This window comes from Egretta garzetta, unplaced genomic scaffold (assembly GCF_000687185.1).
Source record: "Egretta garzetta isolate BGI_Z169 unplaced genomic scaffold, ASM68718v1 scaffold768, whole genome shotgun sequence".
Classification (NCBI taxonomy): Eukaryota; Metazoa; Chordata; class Aves; order Pelecaniformes; family Ardeidae; genus Egretta; species Egretta garzetta.
In genome coordinates, this window is record NW_009260594.1 from 457,143 (window position 1) to 475,264 (window position 18,122).

Genomic DNA, 18,122 nt, shown 5'->3' on the forward strand with positions numbered 1-18,122 from the left:
ACGTTTCCCACTTTGCCACTCTCATTAATATTTGCTGGCCAGCCAGAACAGCTCACCAGAAATCCAGTTTGACATCGGTGTCTCCTGGTAAACGTTACGCTGTTCTGCAGATGGGAGAACCTAACCAGCAAGCGATAGGACTCCCAGTTTCCCACACTGCAGGAGCACGCTGCATTTTTGTCAAGCTTCTGGTGCTTGTCACCAGTGTTTCCTTCTGTCAGCACCATACATGTCCACAGAGTCCAGTGGTGCTGCCCTCCGACACAACTACGCACAGCAGTGAGGTGGATCTCTGAGGACACTGTGGTTACACTGCAGCTTCACCACAATTTAACTACAATAACCATGTAAGAGGTCATTCTGGGGACCTGTTGATTAAAAGAAGAAGAAAAAAACCAAAACAAAAACCAGATGATTTTATGTGGTGGATAGGGAAATATGTCACCATTTCCCCTGTGCTGAAAGGAACATTTGCCTTTCTAACAAATCAAACGTGCTTCATAGATCCTTATATGACCCCTTGCCAACAGAAATACACAAAATCAGTGCTGAACATCTGGGAGCTTAGTTCATGCTGTGTAATGAATCAGGATGACGTTAAACGGCTACACAACAGAAAATAAATGACAAAATACCCACTGCTAAACTCACGGGTACTCCAGTTGTGCTACAGGGTACAATTTCTCTCATTGGAAAATGAGGTTTTGTGTTCTCGGGTTCCTGGTTTAATCTCTAAAAATCAGCCATCCAGCCTACTCCTAAGTGTTGCATTAACATGACACTGCGGTAGACAACACAATGAAAGTTATAAATGTGAGTAAGCTCAACAAATAGTTCTGTTTTCTCATTTGACAAAAAATTCATGACACAGTTTAAGTACATGCTCACTTGAGACAAATACTATGAGAACTCATAAATTCCACCCACTGTATTATCTCATAACTGACCGCAGTGTACCCAAGCGTATTTAAATATAGAATATACCTAGCCATTATGTAGAAGATAACACTGTGAAAGAAAATCATAGTAAGGGTGATTCTGATAAGACAAGGACAACCAGAAAATGTTTTGAGGCACATGACTCTAAGACCTTATGTAAAATTATTACTGGAAAGTACCAAAACATCTGTTCTGAATTTCTGCTGTAAAAGGCATTAAATGCAAAAGGTCAGCAACCCATTTGTCCTTTCAAAGCTTAACTGCCTTACTACAACAGGTGAAGAATTTCACTTGAAGTTTTCCAAGTACAGCTTTTCCCCTGTTGGGCAACTAGTTAACATTGGCCCATTTGCTCTAGAAAAGGTCCAAACCTTTGTGTTAGTTAAGAGCTGCTGATCGTTCAAATACACTCAAACCTGCTGCTGGATACAGTCTGGTACTCCTGAATGCAGTATTGTAACTTTTTTCATTTTGCTGTAATGCACCAAGCAAGGGCAAATGCTCCATATACCTAGTAACTCTGCAAAGATGTGGCATGAAAAGAGATACTACACCTTGCAGTGAGAGTAAATCCAATATTGTAAGCAGGAATAACTCCAGCGGTAACAGAGCTTAGACTGAAGTTGAATTTGGCCGTCACTGCAACGTGGAGTTATAATGAGATAACAATGGGATTGAGGTGATTAACTATAAACAGAAATAAACCTTCCATGTCAACTGTTTAACAGCAGATAAAGGAATGCCCTGCTTAGCAAGCTTAGGCTGTTAAATAAATTCAATAGTGAGTGGGATAGCTAACCACCTAGGGTTTTCTTTTCAAGTCCTTACTTCTCTCCCTTGTATCACTCTTGCAGCTCTAATCTTAAAGACCACTCAGAATGACATGAGCACCAAGTTCTTCCCAAAGCAACAGTATTATTACTTGAGATATAACCAAGACCTTGGAATTGAATTACAGACACTGTTATTATATCTCTTCTCCAGTCAACTATTCTGCATTGTGTTTTAATGTCAGAAGTAGTGCTTTACATCCACTCAACCCTGATGATTTTCATTCCTGGGATACAGTAAGTCCTCAATGCTGCAAATAAGATGTAATCCTTGCCTCTCTTACAAGGATCAACCTGTTATTTTCACTATCGTGACTTTGTCCATTTTATTCCTTTGTCTAAGCAGCAAATCAGAGGATCTCACAACAGCTATGAATCTACTGAGCAGAATCAGGCCCATTAGGTCTTTAGAGATATCTATTGCTATTGCATCTATATATTAAATTACAGAACTCTTATTACCTTTTTTTTTTTTTTTTTAAAGAAACAAGTTTTGTGCAAGCATTGAAGTTTAAAGTCAGTGCTTATACGGAACTTAGCGAAAATATGATGGGAATGGGATGCCAGGGGAATAGGTGATTCTCTCATCTGAAATGCATAATTAGCTTTTGGTTAAGTGTGCAATTAACATTAAAATTTACAATCAAGTATGACTGTGTTCTAATTTTATCTCCTTTAAATGAAAGAATTAACTTAGTTACCAGTGTTACTTCTTTGAATCCCTTCCCAACCAGGCAAACTGCACAGCAACATCCTGTCATCCAGGCGACAACTGATACAAAAAGCTTTTAAAAACACTGCATATTTGCCTTCTGGATGGCTATGCAGCTTGCATTTCATTTTGGTTTACACTTTTTTTTTGTTTTGTAATGGTAACTGCCACTCAGCATAATTATCAGTTGTTATATTTCTGTCTGTAAAGATCCTTCCCACAAAAACAGAGTGATCTTGCCTTGCACCCTCTTCCCAGTTGTGCCTGAAAGCTGTAACGTTTCAGACATCCACTACAGCTAACCTCAGACCCCTACAGGTTTCAGCAGTTAAGCCACAGAAACATTTTTGTTAATAGGAAAGAACAAGCTATACTCATCATAGCAGTTTAAATCCAATAAGCAGCGCCTTAAAAGAAAAATCATACTGCAGTCTAAATATGCTGTCTCCATCTGAACATCACATTCTTTTTGCCTTTTAACCTGAAGTTAAATTTAACCTCTATTTGCCTTTAAAAAAGGGGGGTTGAAAGTAATTTCAACTGTAACATCAGCTGCCAAGCCCTGTATTTAATTATGTTTATTATTAATCACATATATGCTTATAGTACCTGCAACAAAAATCAGGCTCCACTGTGTAGGGTGCTGTACAAAAGTATAATCAAAGCGTAATGAAATTCTTTACACAAAGCACATATTCTGTGGAGTGCAAAGTGTTGTGGTGTGCAATTGTTTGGGGCTAAACACTGCCAATGGTTTTCCACCAGTAAATTTGTGTTACTATCCAGAGCTCATAGAATTAGCCTAGACCGGGTCAGTGTGGAGGACCACAGTTTGCCCCTCAGCAGTTAACCTCAGTGCTACGTTGCTCAAGAGTTCTGCCATTATTACTACTTACCACCAAGAGACACACAAGCACACAGAAGAAGGAAAAAAAGAAATCTCACATTGCTGACACCTAAAACTAAAATCACTTTTATTCATTCACCCTGCTTCCATCTGGATCTGGACAAAGTGGCCTTCTCTAGCTGCTAGGCAACCTGAACGCTGCATTGAGTATTAACTGTATGCATTTGCTAAGAATATAACAATGTTACCTTTGAGATTTATTTATAATAAAAAACATACCTAGCTGAAAACATAATAGCTTTCCTTCAGTAATCAGTAATTAGCAACTCTGGGAATACAAAACTGTTGGTCAAGAAAGAAATAATCCACATGTACATCCCACATGCAGAGAGATATTATAAATTGGCTTCTTACAAATATATCCAAGATGCTTTAAACGAAAGTATTATTACAGACAGCAGTGGCATAAAAAAAAAAATCTTATCCCAGAATTACATTTATGTAGATATCAGAATATCTACATAATATATTAATATATTTACGTAAGTAATATTTTAAATTAGAAATGTTTAAGTTACCAAACCTAATCCAACTACAAAACGAACTTTCTCAGTAAAGGTAATTTATTCAATTTACAGAAAACCACCATTTCTAAATAAGACAGAAAAGACTTGACATCAAAACAGTCAAACTGATCTTGCAGTTCTTTAATGAAGAAAAAAAAATGACCACAAAACATTATTTCACATAACCCCTCTCCAGACCATTTTACCATTCTGTTCTCTATCAGCAGAGCTATGATTCTACTTTAAAAACACTATTAATACCTTTGCTGTGTCCCATTCCTCTCAAAAGATACTCCTTTCAAGTCCTTTCAAAGCAGACCATTTCCCAGACTGCTAGGTCCCTAGCATAACTGATAGGAATCTTATTAAAATATCAACTTGTGTGATTGAGGTGTTAATGCCAACAAAGCAAGAGGCCCAGTAATGACATCAAAACTTAACAGAGCAGTACTCTTCTTTATCATTACACCTGACAGCTTGTCAAATCCCAATTCACAAAATACGGGCTTCCTCAAATTCAGCACAAACACAGAAGCTAGATCTCTAGCTTAAAAAGGCTCATCAGATTCTACTGGAGATATTAACCACGAGATAGGCCAGAAAGACATTTACTGGCACAGCGACACGCTGTTAGTCTTTACATGCAGCTGCTTGGCACTTGAAGCAGTGTGAAATTTTCTTAGCTTTAAGAAAACTCAAGAAGCTCTTTGTAGCTGGGGATCTACACGTTCTGCTCTGCTCTTTAACACAGGCAAAAGTTAAGGTAGAAAGTCCCAGTGATCACTGATCTCTCTAGGTCACAGCACAGCAGTAGTAACTTTGCCCCCACCTTGAGATTTGTAGGACACAAACCAAGGTTATTTGTGCACAGCCCTGGAGCACCTCCAGTCTGCCACAGCTGCGTACACTTAAGAGCTCCACAAGCATCCATGAACTGAAAGAGATCTGGCTCCGCAGAGAGAACATTAGAGGTTCCTAGAAGTGCTCCTCTCTGGATTTTATAAAGACATTTGAAGTGGTTAATTTAAACACTTGTACCTTCTCCTTCTTCACTTAGTTTCGTATTAGTTTCACATTAAACCTGATTCAGGTAAGACTTAACATCAAGCTTAGGGGGGAACATAATTAAAAAAGTGTCAACATAACTGGAAAGTTATAAGTAAAAGCAAAGTGTTCCAATGGAGCCGCAGGATCCCACGCTCACAGAAACTCAATAGCAGCTGTAAATAATTTTTAAAAGTAATTGGAAGACAGGTTGGTAAGAAAACTCTTCCTTCCTATACACAGGAACGCATAGTTTTGGTATGCTAATGGACCCCGATGCTACTATATGTTCCCTGAAGAATACACTGAAATTACAAGTTTAGCCTCAGGACAGGCAGGAGGTAAACAAGCTCAAATACTGTGTTTTTTAGAGATACACACTTAATGGTTTTGTTATTAAGGTCCTTAAATCATGACTCACATCAGGGATCCATGCAAGGAGCAAAGAAAGAGAGAAGAAAAGAACACAAGTCTGGAAACTGTCAAACATTTACATGAACCTTCTACTGAAAATAAACTTTAAATCAACAGTGGTGTTGGTAACTCCAATATTACAGGTCCTACAGATAGCACCCTCTGATGAATCCACCTGACATCTCTTCTCTTAAGAAGTTTAAGGTTATTAAAGCCTTTTTCCCCCCAAGGCCTTCAAACAGATTTAATTAAGATTATTGCTTAATTCATTTTAATCCCAGTATCTTTGCAAAAGACCCCAAATATTTCATGGTACTTTCTGTCTTGCTTTCACACAACTTATTAGAGAATTTCATGTTCCAAGATTAAGACAAACTGGATGGAAGTCATCTTTAGTTGCTTACGGGGACTGAAATACAAACATTCTTATTACCTATACTCTAAATTAAATCAAACAGTTTCATGTCAGGTTATCCGTATTAGTTTCAATGTCAGAATTTTGCAATGTGTAAAGGATCTTTTGTTAAATAATTGGTTGCACCTTGTACCCAGGAACACAGAAATAAAATGTTGCAGGAATGGAATAAAATACAAAAAATAGTAACAAAAAAAAAAAAAGTTCCTCATTTTAGATTCTATTTTATTGTGACTATTCAAGATCATCACAATAAATAAAAAAAACCCAGTGTGATTACTATAATATTACATTTAAATGCAAGGGTTTGGGTGGAAACGCTATACAGTTTCAACTCTCTTCAAGCCTGAACTTTAAGCTTAACTTGTGGGAGAAACCACCAAGTAGACAGCTACTTCAAGTTAGTGAGCTAACTCCTTTGAAATTGTTTAAGAGAATATTAGCCTTCTATCTTCTATTTGAGATCTTTTTATGCAAAGCAGAAGAGAAGAATCTTGCAAACTGGAATTCCAGCGGGAGCCCCATGGTACTCTAAAACACAGCAATCTGAGCCTAGGTGTTTTAAACATGCTGACTAATTCACTGGGACACAGAGGGGTCAAGCACCATCAGGATAAATTGCATTCACACTGTAGGATTTAAGTCACTTACCAGCAAGCAGAATAAAAGAAAACACTTGCTTTCCATAAAAAGGAACATAATGAGCTACTGACATAATTGCTTGCAGCTCAGGAACTTTTTTTTTTTTTTTTAACTGGGCTAGGATGCTGTAATTCAAAAAGGCTGAAAAGGTCCCATGACTGGGTGTTTGAGCAGAAAAAGCCTCCAGCTTACCTGCACAAGTCCTCTTCCCATTTGATTTACCAAGAAGTCGTGTCAACAGAGATGGTTTGAAGCATACCTGTCTTCTCCCAGAGGAATCCTGGATGGATGAAGTGAGGTGGCTTGGCGCTGCTGAGCAGGCACATGAGTTGCAGGAAGTTCCAGTATCTTATTTGGAGGACATAAGTAGAAACTACGCCTAGAGTTCAACCATTAAGCACTCACTGAATTTCTTCACCTACTAGTGCTCACTCAAAAAGTGCTGATAAATGGCTCCAGACCTGCTTTGGGTTTGTTGCAGTTTAATAGTACGCTGACTCCTGAGAATACAGAACAGCTGCTTAAGACCTAATCAGGAGTCCCACCAGTTGAGCGAGACAGCAATACAAACAGAACTTACTCAGCTATACTGCAGGGATACAAATGATACAGCCACACAAAACTCATGAACAATCAAAATCTATATTAATTCAAAAATCTACTTCCAAACAAGCTATCTTTGCTGGAATTAACACAAAGCATTTTTGAAAACACTGGCACTTACCCAAATCTGCAGTTTCACCCGCTTGTCATTCCTATAAACTGTTTTCACTTTGAAGTCAATTCCTACTGTGCTAACAAAGGCTGGTGTGAAAGTGTCATCAGCATATCTGAAGAGGAAGGATGTTTTGCCCACGCTGCTGTTGCCAATGATCAGGAGTTTGAACATGTAATCAAAATTTTGATCTGAAGTATCTTTCTGCCTGTATCTGGCATCTGTTACTGAAGCCATCTAAGAAAATGACAAACATTGAAAAAGAACAGATTTAAGAGCAGTTCAGCATTTGTTTTCCTTAACTGTGTACCATATGTTTAGCTTATCTCTCTTTCAAATATCATAACCACTATATCTGCTGAATAAAGAGGAACACACCTTACAATCTTCATTTAAATCCTGGCTTTAAATTTCTATTATCCACTTGTACCAGCAAGATTTCCAAACCCAAGAAATACATCTGTTGCACTGCTTTGTGTTTAAAAGAATAACAGATGGATATTGCAGATTGTTCAAATACTAGCAGGGAAACAGCATTCTTTACTCCTGTGGCAGGGTGCCACTTCTGTTGCTCCAATAAACCGAGGTACTGCAACCAAGAACTAAAATCTTTGACAGTGCATCCAACTACGCAATTCATTAAGCAGCGTCCAAGGCAGGTAAACCTAAATAATTCTTTTCATGCCTACTAGGGAAAATCTGCATTTCTAGCACATGCACCACCAAAATTTTATCCTTAGAAAAGTTCTGTCCTCAGTATTTATAGAAGGGGAAAAAAAAAAAGCAATGGAAGAAGATGAAACACCAGGAATTTTGGCTGAAAACTTTGAATCCATCCAACACCTATCTACTCTCAAGAGTACAATTAAAATAAACAACACCTGCATAAAACCTGAGGGCTCAGTGGGGCTTCAGGCAGCATTTGGATGAATAAACTATCACTTTTTATTACGGGGACATGACAGTTAGCGACATTAGTGTGGTTGGGAGGGGGAAGATGCAGCCTCAGAGATCCCTCCTTCTCTTGTGAGCCTGGATTCAGAAACCAAAACACAACTGCAGAATCTGAAATATCAAAATAAGTGGAACTCACTAAGCAGTTTACTGCTTTAACGTATGCAGCTCAGACACTTCATGGGAGAAGGCAAGGCCTCAACTTTTATCTCTGTTTGTACAGAGCAGAAGACAACTACACAGACCAAATTACTATAGAGAAGAGAAAAAGGAAAATTTACCTTTTGACAGATAGACCACACTTTTAATCTCTAATGCTGTTTCAAAATCTACCCCATGTCAAACAAACAAAGGTCTCAGCTCCTTATAACCAGTCAGGGGGTTGTACAAACCGGGGCAATGACAGCATGGGTCTGATGAGCAGTTACTTGTCCAAACTAGGACATGTGCTACTTGTGTGCAGTGTCAGAAAGCACTGAGTGGAGACCAAAGTATCTTCTTCCCTCAGCATCCAAGGAAATAAGTTGATTTTCCCCTCAACTCAGATTCGTGGGCATCTTTGGGAACAAAACTCCTACTGATGTTTACTCTCACCACATGCCCAAATACTTTCCTTCTTAGCAAGCCTCACCTGCACGCAGGACTTCACTCACCCACTGAAAAAAAAACCAAACCAAATCAAACTAAACAGTTCAAAACTCATTGTTGTTTAAACAGCTATAAACCAAAACACTGTCCAAAGGCAATTTAAATTGGGATTCAACAGAGGGGAAACAAAGCAAATTGAACACAGCTTAAACTTCAGTAAAATATGTGTGGTGGTTTATCTCTGACTAAACACATGCAACTTTCTCACACAGAAAAGGGCTGGTGCAGCAGACATTTCATTCACAGATTGCGTTAATAAGGACAGTTTCTGAAGAACTTTATCCATAGCTCAATAGTCAACAGCTGCACTGAACACAGTAAAATCTTCCCACAAGTGATTGTCTGTAGGATACAACACAATTCTGATACACACTTTTCTGAACTTCAGCTGCTATTCAGTAACACTACGGTCCTTTGCAAGCCCTCCAGAAAACCCAAGCACAAATTCTCACTGGTGTATCAGAAAAGAGATCTTCTACTCACGCTTTGTGGTTCTTAACAGGGATTTCTAAAATGAAGAACTCAACATCTAACACAATCAGGCCAATGCACTCACTGCCTCAGTTCAAATGTTAGAAACCTCAGCTACAAAAATTATGAATCCAGTTCATTAGTTGATTTGTACCATCACTAAGCTGGAAGACAGTAATAAGTTCTCTATTTGAGTAATTTATCTTCCTCATACACATTCATAACTTCTACAAATGCCCCTGAGAACACATGTGCACTTACTAAAGAAGAAAAAAGAATTAAAATTCTCTACTTCTCCATTCCCCTTACAGAGGCTTGAAAAAAGTGAGATGCCCTCATCACTTGAAGCCTGGTCATTTAAAGCTTCAGAGGTAGACCTTTAACAAAGAAGTATTCCACTAATCATACAGGAATCAATATCTTCTTTCTACCCCTGCCTTTGCAGAATCTGTCCACACACTCCAAGCTGATCTTTTAAATGAAACACGGCTGCTTCTATTAACCCCCCTAGATTGCTATAATCAAAAGTATACCTGGCTACAAATGCGACTTTCAGATCTCAGTTCAAAAAGCAATTACAGAATGCGGCCAGCTAGAGCAGCTTTGTTAGAAGCACAATGCAGAAAATAAGATCAAGTGATACTTGCACAGAACACAGGGCTGTTGTCATAGAAGCACAACACTCGCTGGCCTGTGCGTGCCACTGTGCTACACTGAAGATGCTGCAGGCCGGCTCCCTGAATCATTAGAGGCAGCACCAAAGCACAAAAATTTCAAAGAAAATTCCATCCCCTTGCTTAAATTTGACTTTTCTCTTTCCCCTCCTCTGGCCAATAGAGTGAAACTGAAAGGACTTTAGTGCTAATTACTCATTACTCCTCTGATTGCAGATCATTGCTGAAGCTGTACTCTGAAAATGTTCACAGGGATGCCCCTCAATTTGTGCCTGAATCCTGAAGCCAGGAACCAGCAGACCTTTTCTCCCAATTCTCCTCCCCTTCCTTCCTCTTCCCCACTTGTTGTCCCACCCCTGATCCAAGCACTCCCTAGTTATGCCAGTCCTGAGGACCACACAGAGAGATGGTTCAGAGAACAGAGAGATCCCAGTTAAAAATAAATCCTCCTACAACTTCTCCTGTTTTGCAGGGCTGTTTTTAAAGTTGGTTCAGCTCCTGATCCAGCACAGCTGAGGGAGCCAAGAGGAGGGGACCGAGCAGTGGGAAGCGATGACAGTTGCTATGCTACTGAGAGAAAGGTCCACAAAATCGCATCTCCTGCAGGCCCTCTGCACCTGGCCGAGATGCAGCATCAGCAGCAGATGGAAAAGGCGATGATGCACCCATGTTGGGCAGCTCCCATCCAACTCAACAGAACAGCTCGCGCAGCCATCACTCCCAGAGAATTTTATTCCCTCCTTGGTGAAAGGACATTCAGTTGGCAGTGTAACCCCCTGCTCTCTGGGTACACAACCACACTTGCTCTTTGCTTAGGATGATTCCGAATACAGCAGCATCTCTCCTGTTTTACAAGCACATGCAGACTAACCAGGGTTTTGTTACAGCAGACCAACTCAAATACAACTGGCAAGCAGAGTGCAAAAGAGAGGCTTGCGACTATTTCCATTTTGACTGCCTTGGAATAATCCTCAAGAAAATACCTATACAGGAAAAATTTAGCTACATTACAGAAAACCCATTACACAGCAGAAGAAAAAGCTGCCAATCAGATTGTCCTTGAGAACACTTCAGTATAAGACCTTGCATCTTTTAGTTCTTCACCTGGGTATCCCACTTCCTTGCAGCTAAGAGCATACTAATATTGACAACCTGTTTTCCCCACATGCTATAGCAAGTGGGAACAAGGTCTCAAACACATCCGCTTCCAGCTAGTTTTGCAAGAATAGGCAGTTATGTAGCTATGAGACACCTTATTATTTTCCTGTTGAGGAAAAAGCCTGCAGGGTGAGCTTGTCTTTTATTAGACAGAGAAACCACATAGGAGAAGGATGCTACAAATGCTCTAAAGCAATAAAATCTTAATCAGAGCTTATTAGCCACCAAAGAATACATTCCTCAGTCAAGGTGTCTCTCCTGCCTTTATTTTCTATTTTAGACTAATGAAGTTTAAAAAGAAGCAGCCTATCACCATAAGACAGCTCCATGGGAAACCAGACTTCCCTGCTTTCAGTACTCACTGAAATGTGTCATATAGATGGCTCCAGACAGCTGTGCTCTTTAATTTGTGACCAGCATCATGGTGAAGAATCAAACTGTTCTGTAGTGCAACACAAACCGTCAAAGGGTTACTGCTCTTACAAATCACTAAAAGTGGTCACTGATGCCCCAGTTCTGCATCATTTATTGCCTACAGCCAACTTCAGTGAAAAGCAGTACATGAACTGTCTAAAGCCGATGGTGCTGGCTAGAAATCAACTGGTGTATCTTCCCATCCATTTATTTCCAGAAAAAAACCCAATGTTGAATTCAAGTGTTTCCAGCCTGTGTCATTTTGGCTACAAATTAAGAGGGCTGTTCTTCTCTATCCACTCACAGACAAGAAACAAGAAATCTGATCATTATCTTGGAAGTTTACGCATCTCTATTAGCAACCGCATTGGTCTGCTCACAGACATGGCCATTACCACATTCCACTCCCTCTCACAACACTGTCAGGAAGAAGTCTGGATCGCCTTTGAAAAAGGGTCTACTTATCTGCTGGCAGCCACCTCAGTTAACCATGAAACATCGTCACACTGATAGAACTTACACTTCAAACAACACACGAAGACACGTCTACGATTCCAACTTGTTATGAACCTGTGTAATTTGTGTATTACAATTTCTGTGCATTTCTAACAGTAAAAACATCTTTTAATATTTGTCATGCTTTATTTTTAAAGCCAAAACTGAAATTTACTACATACACTTTGTGTTATATAGGACCAGTGGCAATTTAAATGTGACTGTTTAACTGTTTTATCATCATCATCCCCTAGCACACACACAGACGTTTCTTTTATTGGGCAGATGAGAAGATGGGGATGGAACTGCCCCTCTGTATTTCTAAGAGTCAAAGATCTTATGACAGCATGCTACTCCAGGCTGGGTCCAGCCTCGCTTTGTGTGCATTCAGCAACTGAGCCTCTGCTGTTTCTCCTGACATACTATTTTACCGCCTTACAGAGCTACCAGTGTTAAAACATTCATTTATTTCAGAGTCCAAACTTCCTTTTTCTTACTTCCATTTTATTGTTCCTGAGTTCCAGTGCTCAAGATCAGCCAACAGAGAAAAAACTGGGAAAGAAGTTAATGACTACCAGTCTAGAAGGAATAAGTGGTAACAGCAGGCAACAAGAGAAGGGGCACAGTCACAAACACAGCTGTACCTGTTAGACTCCTGGCTATCCATAGGCACTGAGGAGTGTGGAAGGAAGAAAAGAGATTACTAGATACACTCATCTAGTAAGAGCAGAAATAATGAGGCTAAATAAAGGTAGAAGTTAAAAAAACCACATACACATAGTGCTAAAGTCAATACATTGTGCTAAAGTCAAATAGATCACATGTCTGCCAAGGTTTTTGTAGGAACACAGGACAGGAGCATGGTAGACAGCTCTGAAGATGCTGAAAGACTGGAAGGTATTCTGTAAATTGTGTGGGAGGGAAGAAACAAAAAAGTAACTAAACCAAAAGATTTCTTCATCTCTTATATTTACAGCTTAGCAGTAATCCATGAGAGACATGACTGACATGCAGTGAGCGTAACTTCTTTTCAAGAGTTAGTACTTTATGGGTTTTTTTCCCACCAAAAGTCTTAAAAAGTGCATCTACATTAAAAATACTCTAGTTCACAAATTGCACATCTATGTCTATTCTCTATTATAAAAATTCAGTCCTTTATGTGCTCTGTCATCTGAAAAAAAATATTTTTGTTTTTCTTTTTCAGGAATTAAATTAAATCCTGAATCAGATTTCTTATCAAGTAATGGATTTTTTTTTTATAGCCAATGTATGCTGTCCTAAGAATAAAGCTCATAAAGGAAATAAGGCCATGACCTTAAGGAGTCTTATACAAATGCTAGTACTACAAGAGAGATTTATCAGAAGCAGAAAACATAGTATGAGCAATTAACATAACTGTTAATAAATATTGCAAGCAAGTGATAGTTACCAATTTAGATCTATAATCCATGAGACAGATGGAGGCTTTGCTGTGAGTATATGAATCAAGAGAGTGGTCACACTGTTGAACCTGCGATGTAGAAGCAAAAGGATTACAATGTTTACGGTAAAGATGGATAATGAGAATATTATGTAAGAGACTAATGGGTAGGCAGGTTAGACTGTGAACACGCTGCTGTGTAAAGGTCTGAGCTTCCCTCACTGAAGGTAAAGGGGAAAGCCCTGTAGTGTACAGAGAACAGAAACAGCACTTGAGTTAGTGACAGATATTAAGATAACAGCAAATATTTGGAGCCAACAGTTTAAAATTTATTAAAGGGACACTATCTAGATTAATCTAAAATAAAAGTTCCGGACAAATCCTACAAGTGGATGCAAAACCTCAGGCAGGAATCATTACACCTTTCCTACAGAAAGGCAGCAAAGTAAACGGAACCAAGGAGCAGCTGAAACACATCTGTATACATTGGTGTTTCACACAAAGCCTGGGTCAAAGTCTACTGTGCTGCAAAGGCAAACTGCAATAGCACATGGAAATGTCTGCAACCCCCCCTTACAGCACATCTATAAGAAAATAACTGCCTTAAAGTAATAGTTATTCCAGATTTAGAGCAGAAAAACGTAACAGAATTTAGTCCTCTTTTTCATGGCTAATATAATCTAAAGGCCAACTTTGTCTCTGGTGCATTTCCTCTCCAGCAAACAAGGGTAAACCACCATTTGTCATCTTGATTTACATTATCTTGCCTTGTGGAGACTGCTGAAACATGTGGACAAACTCAGACCTTATGTAAGTAACAAGCTGCAGCCACCTATTCCAGGTCAGAATTTGGATCAGACAAGGACAAATCTTTCCTCACAATCCACACAACTGACAATCACCTCACTTGGTAACAAGACAGCACCTTGCTCTTGCCCCAGATATTGCACATTTTTCAGTATCAGTTATATTTCCTCCTGTTCTCACACTCCTGGCCTCTGCAACTGTTGCTCCCTGTGACAGCCTCCAGCTCGCGCTTCAGTACTACCCAGAATTTGGTTTTGAGGTTTCATCCAAATAACCTAATTGATAGATCTAGAACAGAAATAACTCAACAGTGCAAACAGAAAGGAAATTAAGTCTATGTTTATTACTTTAAAAATGTGAGCCCCTCATCTTGATAGCAAAACCTAAAATTGATTTATTAATGAGTCCAGAAGTCTTTGCAAGAAGCTGCTTGTACTGGATTTGGTCTGGAATTCACATGCTACAAATTAGTTCAACATATGCATGAAAACTGAAGGATAAAAACCTCTAAACAATGTAGGTGGTTATTTATTATTATTATTATTATTACCCATTCAGATTTGGGAACACAGGCTCTAAAAACTCTTCTAAGAATTTGCTGGGTGTGGAACAAAAGTCAAGGATCTGTGGATATCACCCTTTTCCCATCAATTCTAACTTTACAACTACATTTTGTTAGGCAGCAGGCTGGGACTCTTATTAGAAAGATTTCCTCAAGCCAGATGCCTCTCTGTGTCTGGAGCCATGCCTCTCCCATTTCCTGCGTAATGTTCAACATCCTTAAAGTGCATTTTAGAGCCACGACAAAACTCTCAGGAAGGAGGAATTAGTCACCCTAATTTTACAATAGCAAAAAACGTAAAGAAATAAAAGTCCACAAATTTTTTACTCTCTTCTGTGAGTGTCTTCATTGCGGCTCTTTTATCATCACAGAATTCCATGCCTGCTGGCAAACACGCTACTCCAGAAGACACAGAGAAAAATATTTAACAGTACAAAGATCTCCCCTTCTAACGGGGAGCCACTAACTGAGCCCAGCTCAGCTCTCTCAAAGGATGCATGGAACAAGATATTTACAACCTCCTTACGCCCTAAAGAGCGGATGCAGAGAAGATTTCCACAATTCCCTGAATATTCCATTGATTTTGGGAACCCCAGGAGACAGCCAGTTTCTGAACCTACAGAGCTGCCAGCTGAGGCTGACCCTGAATCCAGCCCTGCCTCCAGAGACCAGTGCGAGCTGAAGAGGTTGATTGCTAGTACAAAACTCACCATCATTAACACCCTTGCTTCCTGTTATGAACATTGCAGAGATGGCTGAGATAACGGATTTCAGTCCCCTTCTCATCATCTCTCCAGCCTTGCAGTTCTGCCTCAGTTTTGCCAAGAACGAACCGGCAATAGTGCAATACTTCCAAGTATCTCACTGCTGACTAAACTGAAGTAGCAGTGACATAAAAGCACTCAGAGCAACACACAAGAGGAACCTCTACCAACTCTGCTACAAGACACGTGTAACACCTTCTGATCCTTCTCCTGGAAGGCAGGGCACAGCTACTTTCTGCATTGGGATACAGCCTTCCATGGAGAAAGCTGTGACCATCCACTCTCATGGTGGTGGAGGATGAGGCAAATACAGGTACATGATGGAACTCATATTATTTGGAGCTGGAGTCAGGCCACACTCAGATTCGGGTAGACACCCCTCCACCACTGCGCAAGAGACAGACTTACAGATTTTTCTGCATGACCAGGTCTAAAACCTTTCATGCAAAGGTAAAAAAGCGAGCTGCTGTCCTGACCAAATCAGGTGACTGGGAACTGGTATTGTCTTGTAGGGACCACCTGTAAACCAGAAACACACGGAGACAGGGCCAGCTCAGGATGCCTCTGCAGTGCAGGGGAAGATTAAATTGCTGCCTTTTGTCCTCTTCCAAGCAGAAAATCTGTGATGAACAAGTTATTTCATTTCTCTGTGCTATGATGTTCTTCATGCTGTGAAGTAAGCCACCTGCTAACAGGGACTAGCACAAGCGCCCTCCCAGTTCCCATGTTTTAATTAGCTAATACTTCCAACCGTAAGTCTGTTTGCTTACGTCAAAGATCAAATACTACCGCGCTGCAGTAAGCTAAGCAGACACAAGAGCTCACTAAGTACTGCAGGACTTCAAGCACAAGAAGCATACCTGAAATTTCCAGTTCAGGACATTTCTCAATGTTAGCCATTGAGAACTGCCTCAGAAAAAAAACTACTTCCTCAGGCCAAACTAGGAACAGAGAAAACGCATGGGCTTACTGGGGAGGGCTAGGTGGACATGAGTGCCCTTCCCTAGCACCACAACCAGCCAGCGTGATGCAAGACCCTGAAATGTGATGCTGGGACCTTCCCATTTTGATCTGCAGCTGCATCAGATCATGTGAAAATATAAGTAGGAAAAACCATCTGAAACACATACAAGTCAACTAACATGACTACTACATGACAACGACAACTAGCATGCTAACGAATACTACATGCACTGCTTTGCTACACCTAAGTGTAGCAAGAACTACCACTATTAAAACCTAAAGCCAGTAAGTCTTCTCAATTTGTTACCTGAAAACGTATCAGATCTCCCTAGAAGGCAGCAGAGTTTTGTCAAAATAGCAAAGGAAGCTTCATTTAAAGATTGGTTTATTTGCCTCTCTTCTGACTTACACTACAAATTGTCCTGATAAAACAGTCAAGACTATATAGTTCCACTGATGTTTTACTACAAATTGTCCTGATAAAACAAACAGTCAAGACTATATAGTTCCACTGATGTTTTTACCTTGGGAGGGAGAGGGAGGGAAAAAAAGCCACTTAAAGAGGACATTTATTTGAACCCGGAGCTAATCCAGGCTACTATGAAGCCCCACAAACCGTTATTAGCACAACTGAGAGTGCAGCACTGGGTCAGGAGTGAGCCATGAGGAACAAAGCAGGTTTGCCACAAAGAAAGTGCACAGGAACATGAATTAAACTTCTGAGGCCACAATCACCCACCCACCCCTTTTTTTTTTTTTTGGTCAGGTTAGTCTTAATTTAGGTCAGATCAACCTGATGCACTGCACAAACACACCACTGCTTGTGCCATAAGAAGGAAAGGACAGTGTGTAGACAGAACCTTGGGAGGCAAAAAGGTGGAAACGCTTGCGCCAGTGTTAGCGATATTGCCCTGTGATCCCACAGCACGGTTACCGTGCGCATCAGATGACGCTGCCTTGCTGCTGGCAACCGCTGAGAAAACACCGGGGAAAAAACAACCCATCGTCTCAGAACATATGGCAAAAAGACCACACGTATTCTGTACGGCATAAACTGGAGAAACTGGAGTGTTTATACTTTTTATGAAGTAAATTACAATGCCTGAACTGTTCAGCTTCATGAAACGGGCTCACTGCCTACTGCTACAGGGCAGCGTGGATGTACACACGGCCAGCACGTCCGTTCTTCCACCCGTATGGCGAAAGAGCAAACCTGCAGGTGAGTGTTGTGCAGCGAGGGCCGAGCGAAGCCGTGCACTCCGGCAGCAGCAGGTCTCTCCCCTTCAAAGAGCAGCAGCAACAACAAAAACGAAACCCTGCGTTTCCCAGCAGTTTGGTTTACTGCCATACAGTTTTTGTTTTTTAAGTGCTGCAACTCCCTGAGCAGAAAACAGCCGCCCAGGGTGACAGGAACTGACAAAGGTTACACACCAGCTGGAAAACAGCCGGGAAGGCCCCGGTCTCCAGCCTCCCCCCCTCCCTGCTCAGGATATTTTAAAGATAAAGCAGTATTGTATCACCTCTCGTTGCTGATAAATATGTATTTTAGAGACGTTATCCGCTGTTACCTTCTCCTCCCCGTCGCTCCTGAGGGTCTGCCTTTCACCACGCACCTCAGGGCCGCAAAGCGCCCATCCCGCCAGCCGGGCACCCACCGGCACCGCAGCC

The 18,122-nt window shown here is 40.5% G+C and overlaps 1 protein-coding gene across 1 annotated transcript in view; it reads right to left on the reverse strand.

Annotated features, from left to right (window-relative positions):
- RAB3B (RAB3B, member RAS oncogene family) overlaps nucleotides 1–13,388 on the reverse strand; it is a 52,960-nt gene extending 39,572 nt beyond the window's left edge. Inside the window, exons 1-2 of the mRNA XM_009644635.2 lie at nucleotides 13,368–13,388; nucleotides 7,134–7,361 (exon numbers count right to left, since the gene is read on the reverse strand). Coding sequence (XP_009642930.2) covers nucleotides 7,134–7,361; nucleotides 13,368–13,388 — 249 coding nt within the window. The remainder of the gene's footprint in view (nucleotides 1–7,133; nucleotides 7,362–13,367) is intronic.
- Between the last annotated feature and the right edge of the window lie 4,734 nt (nucleotides 13,389–18,122).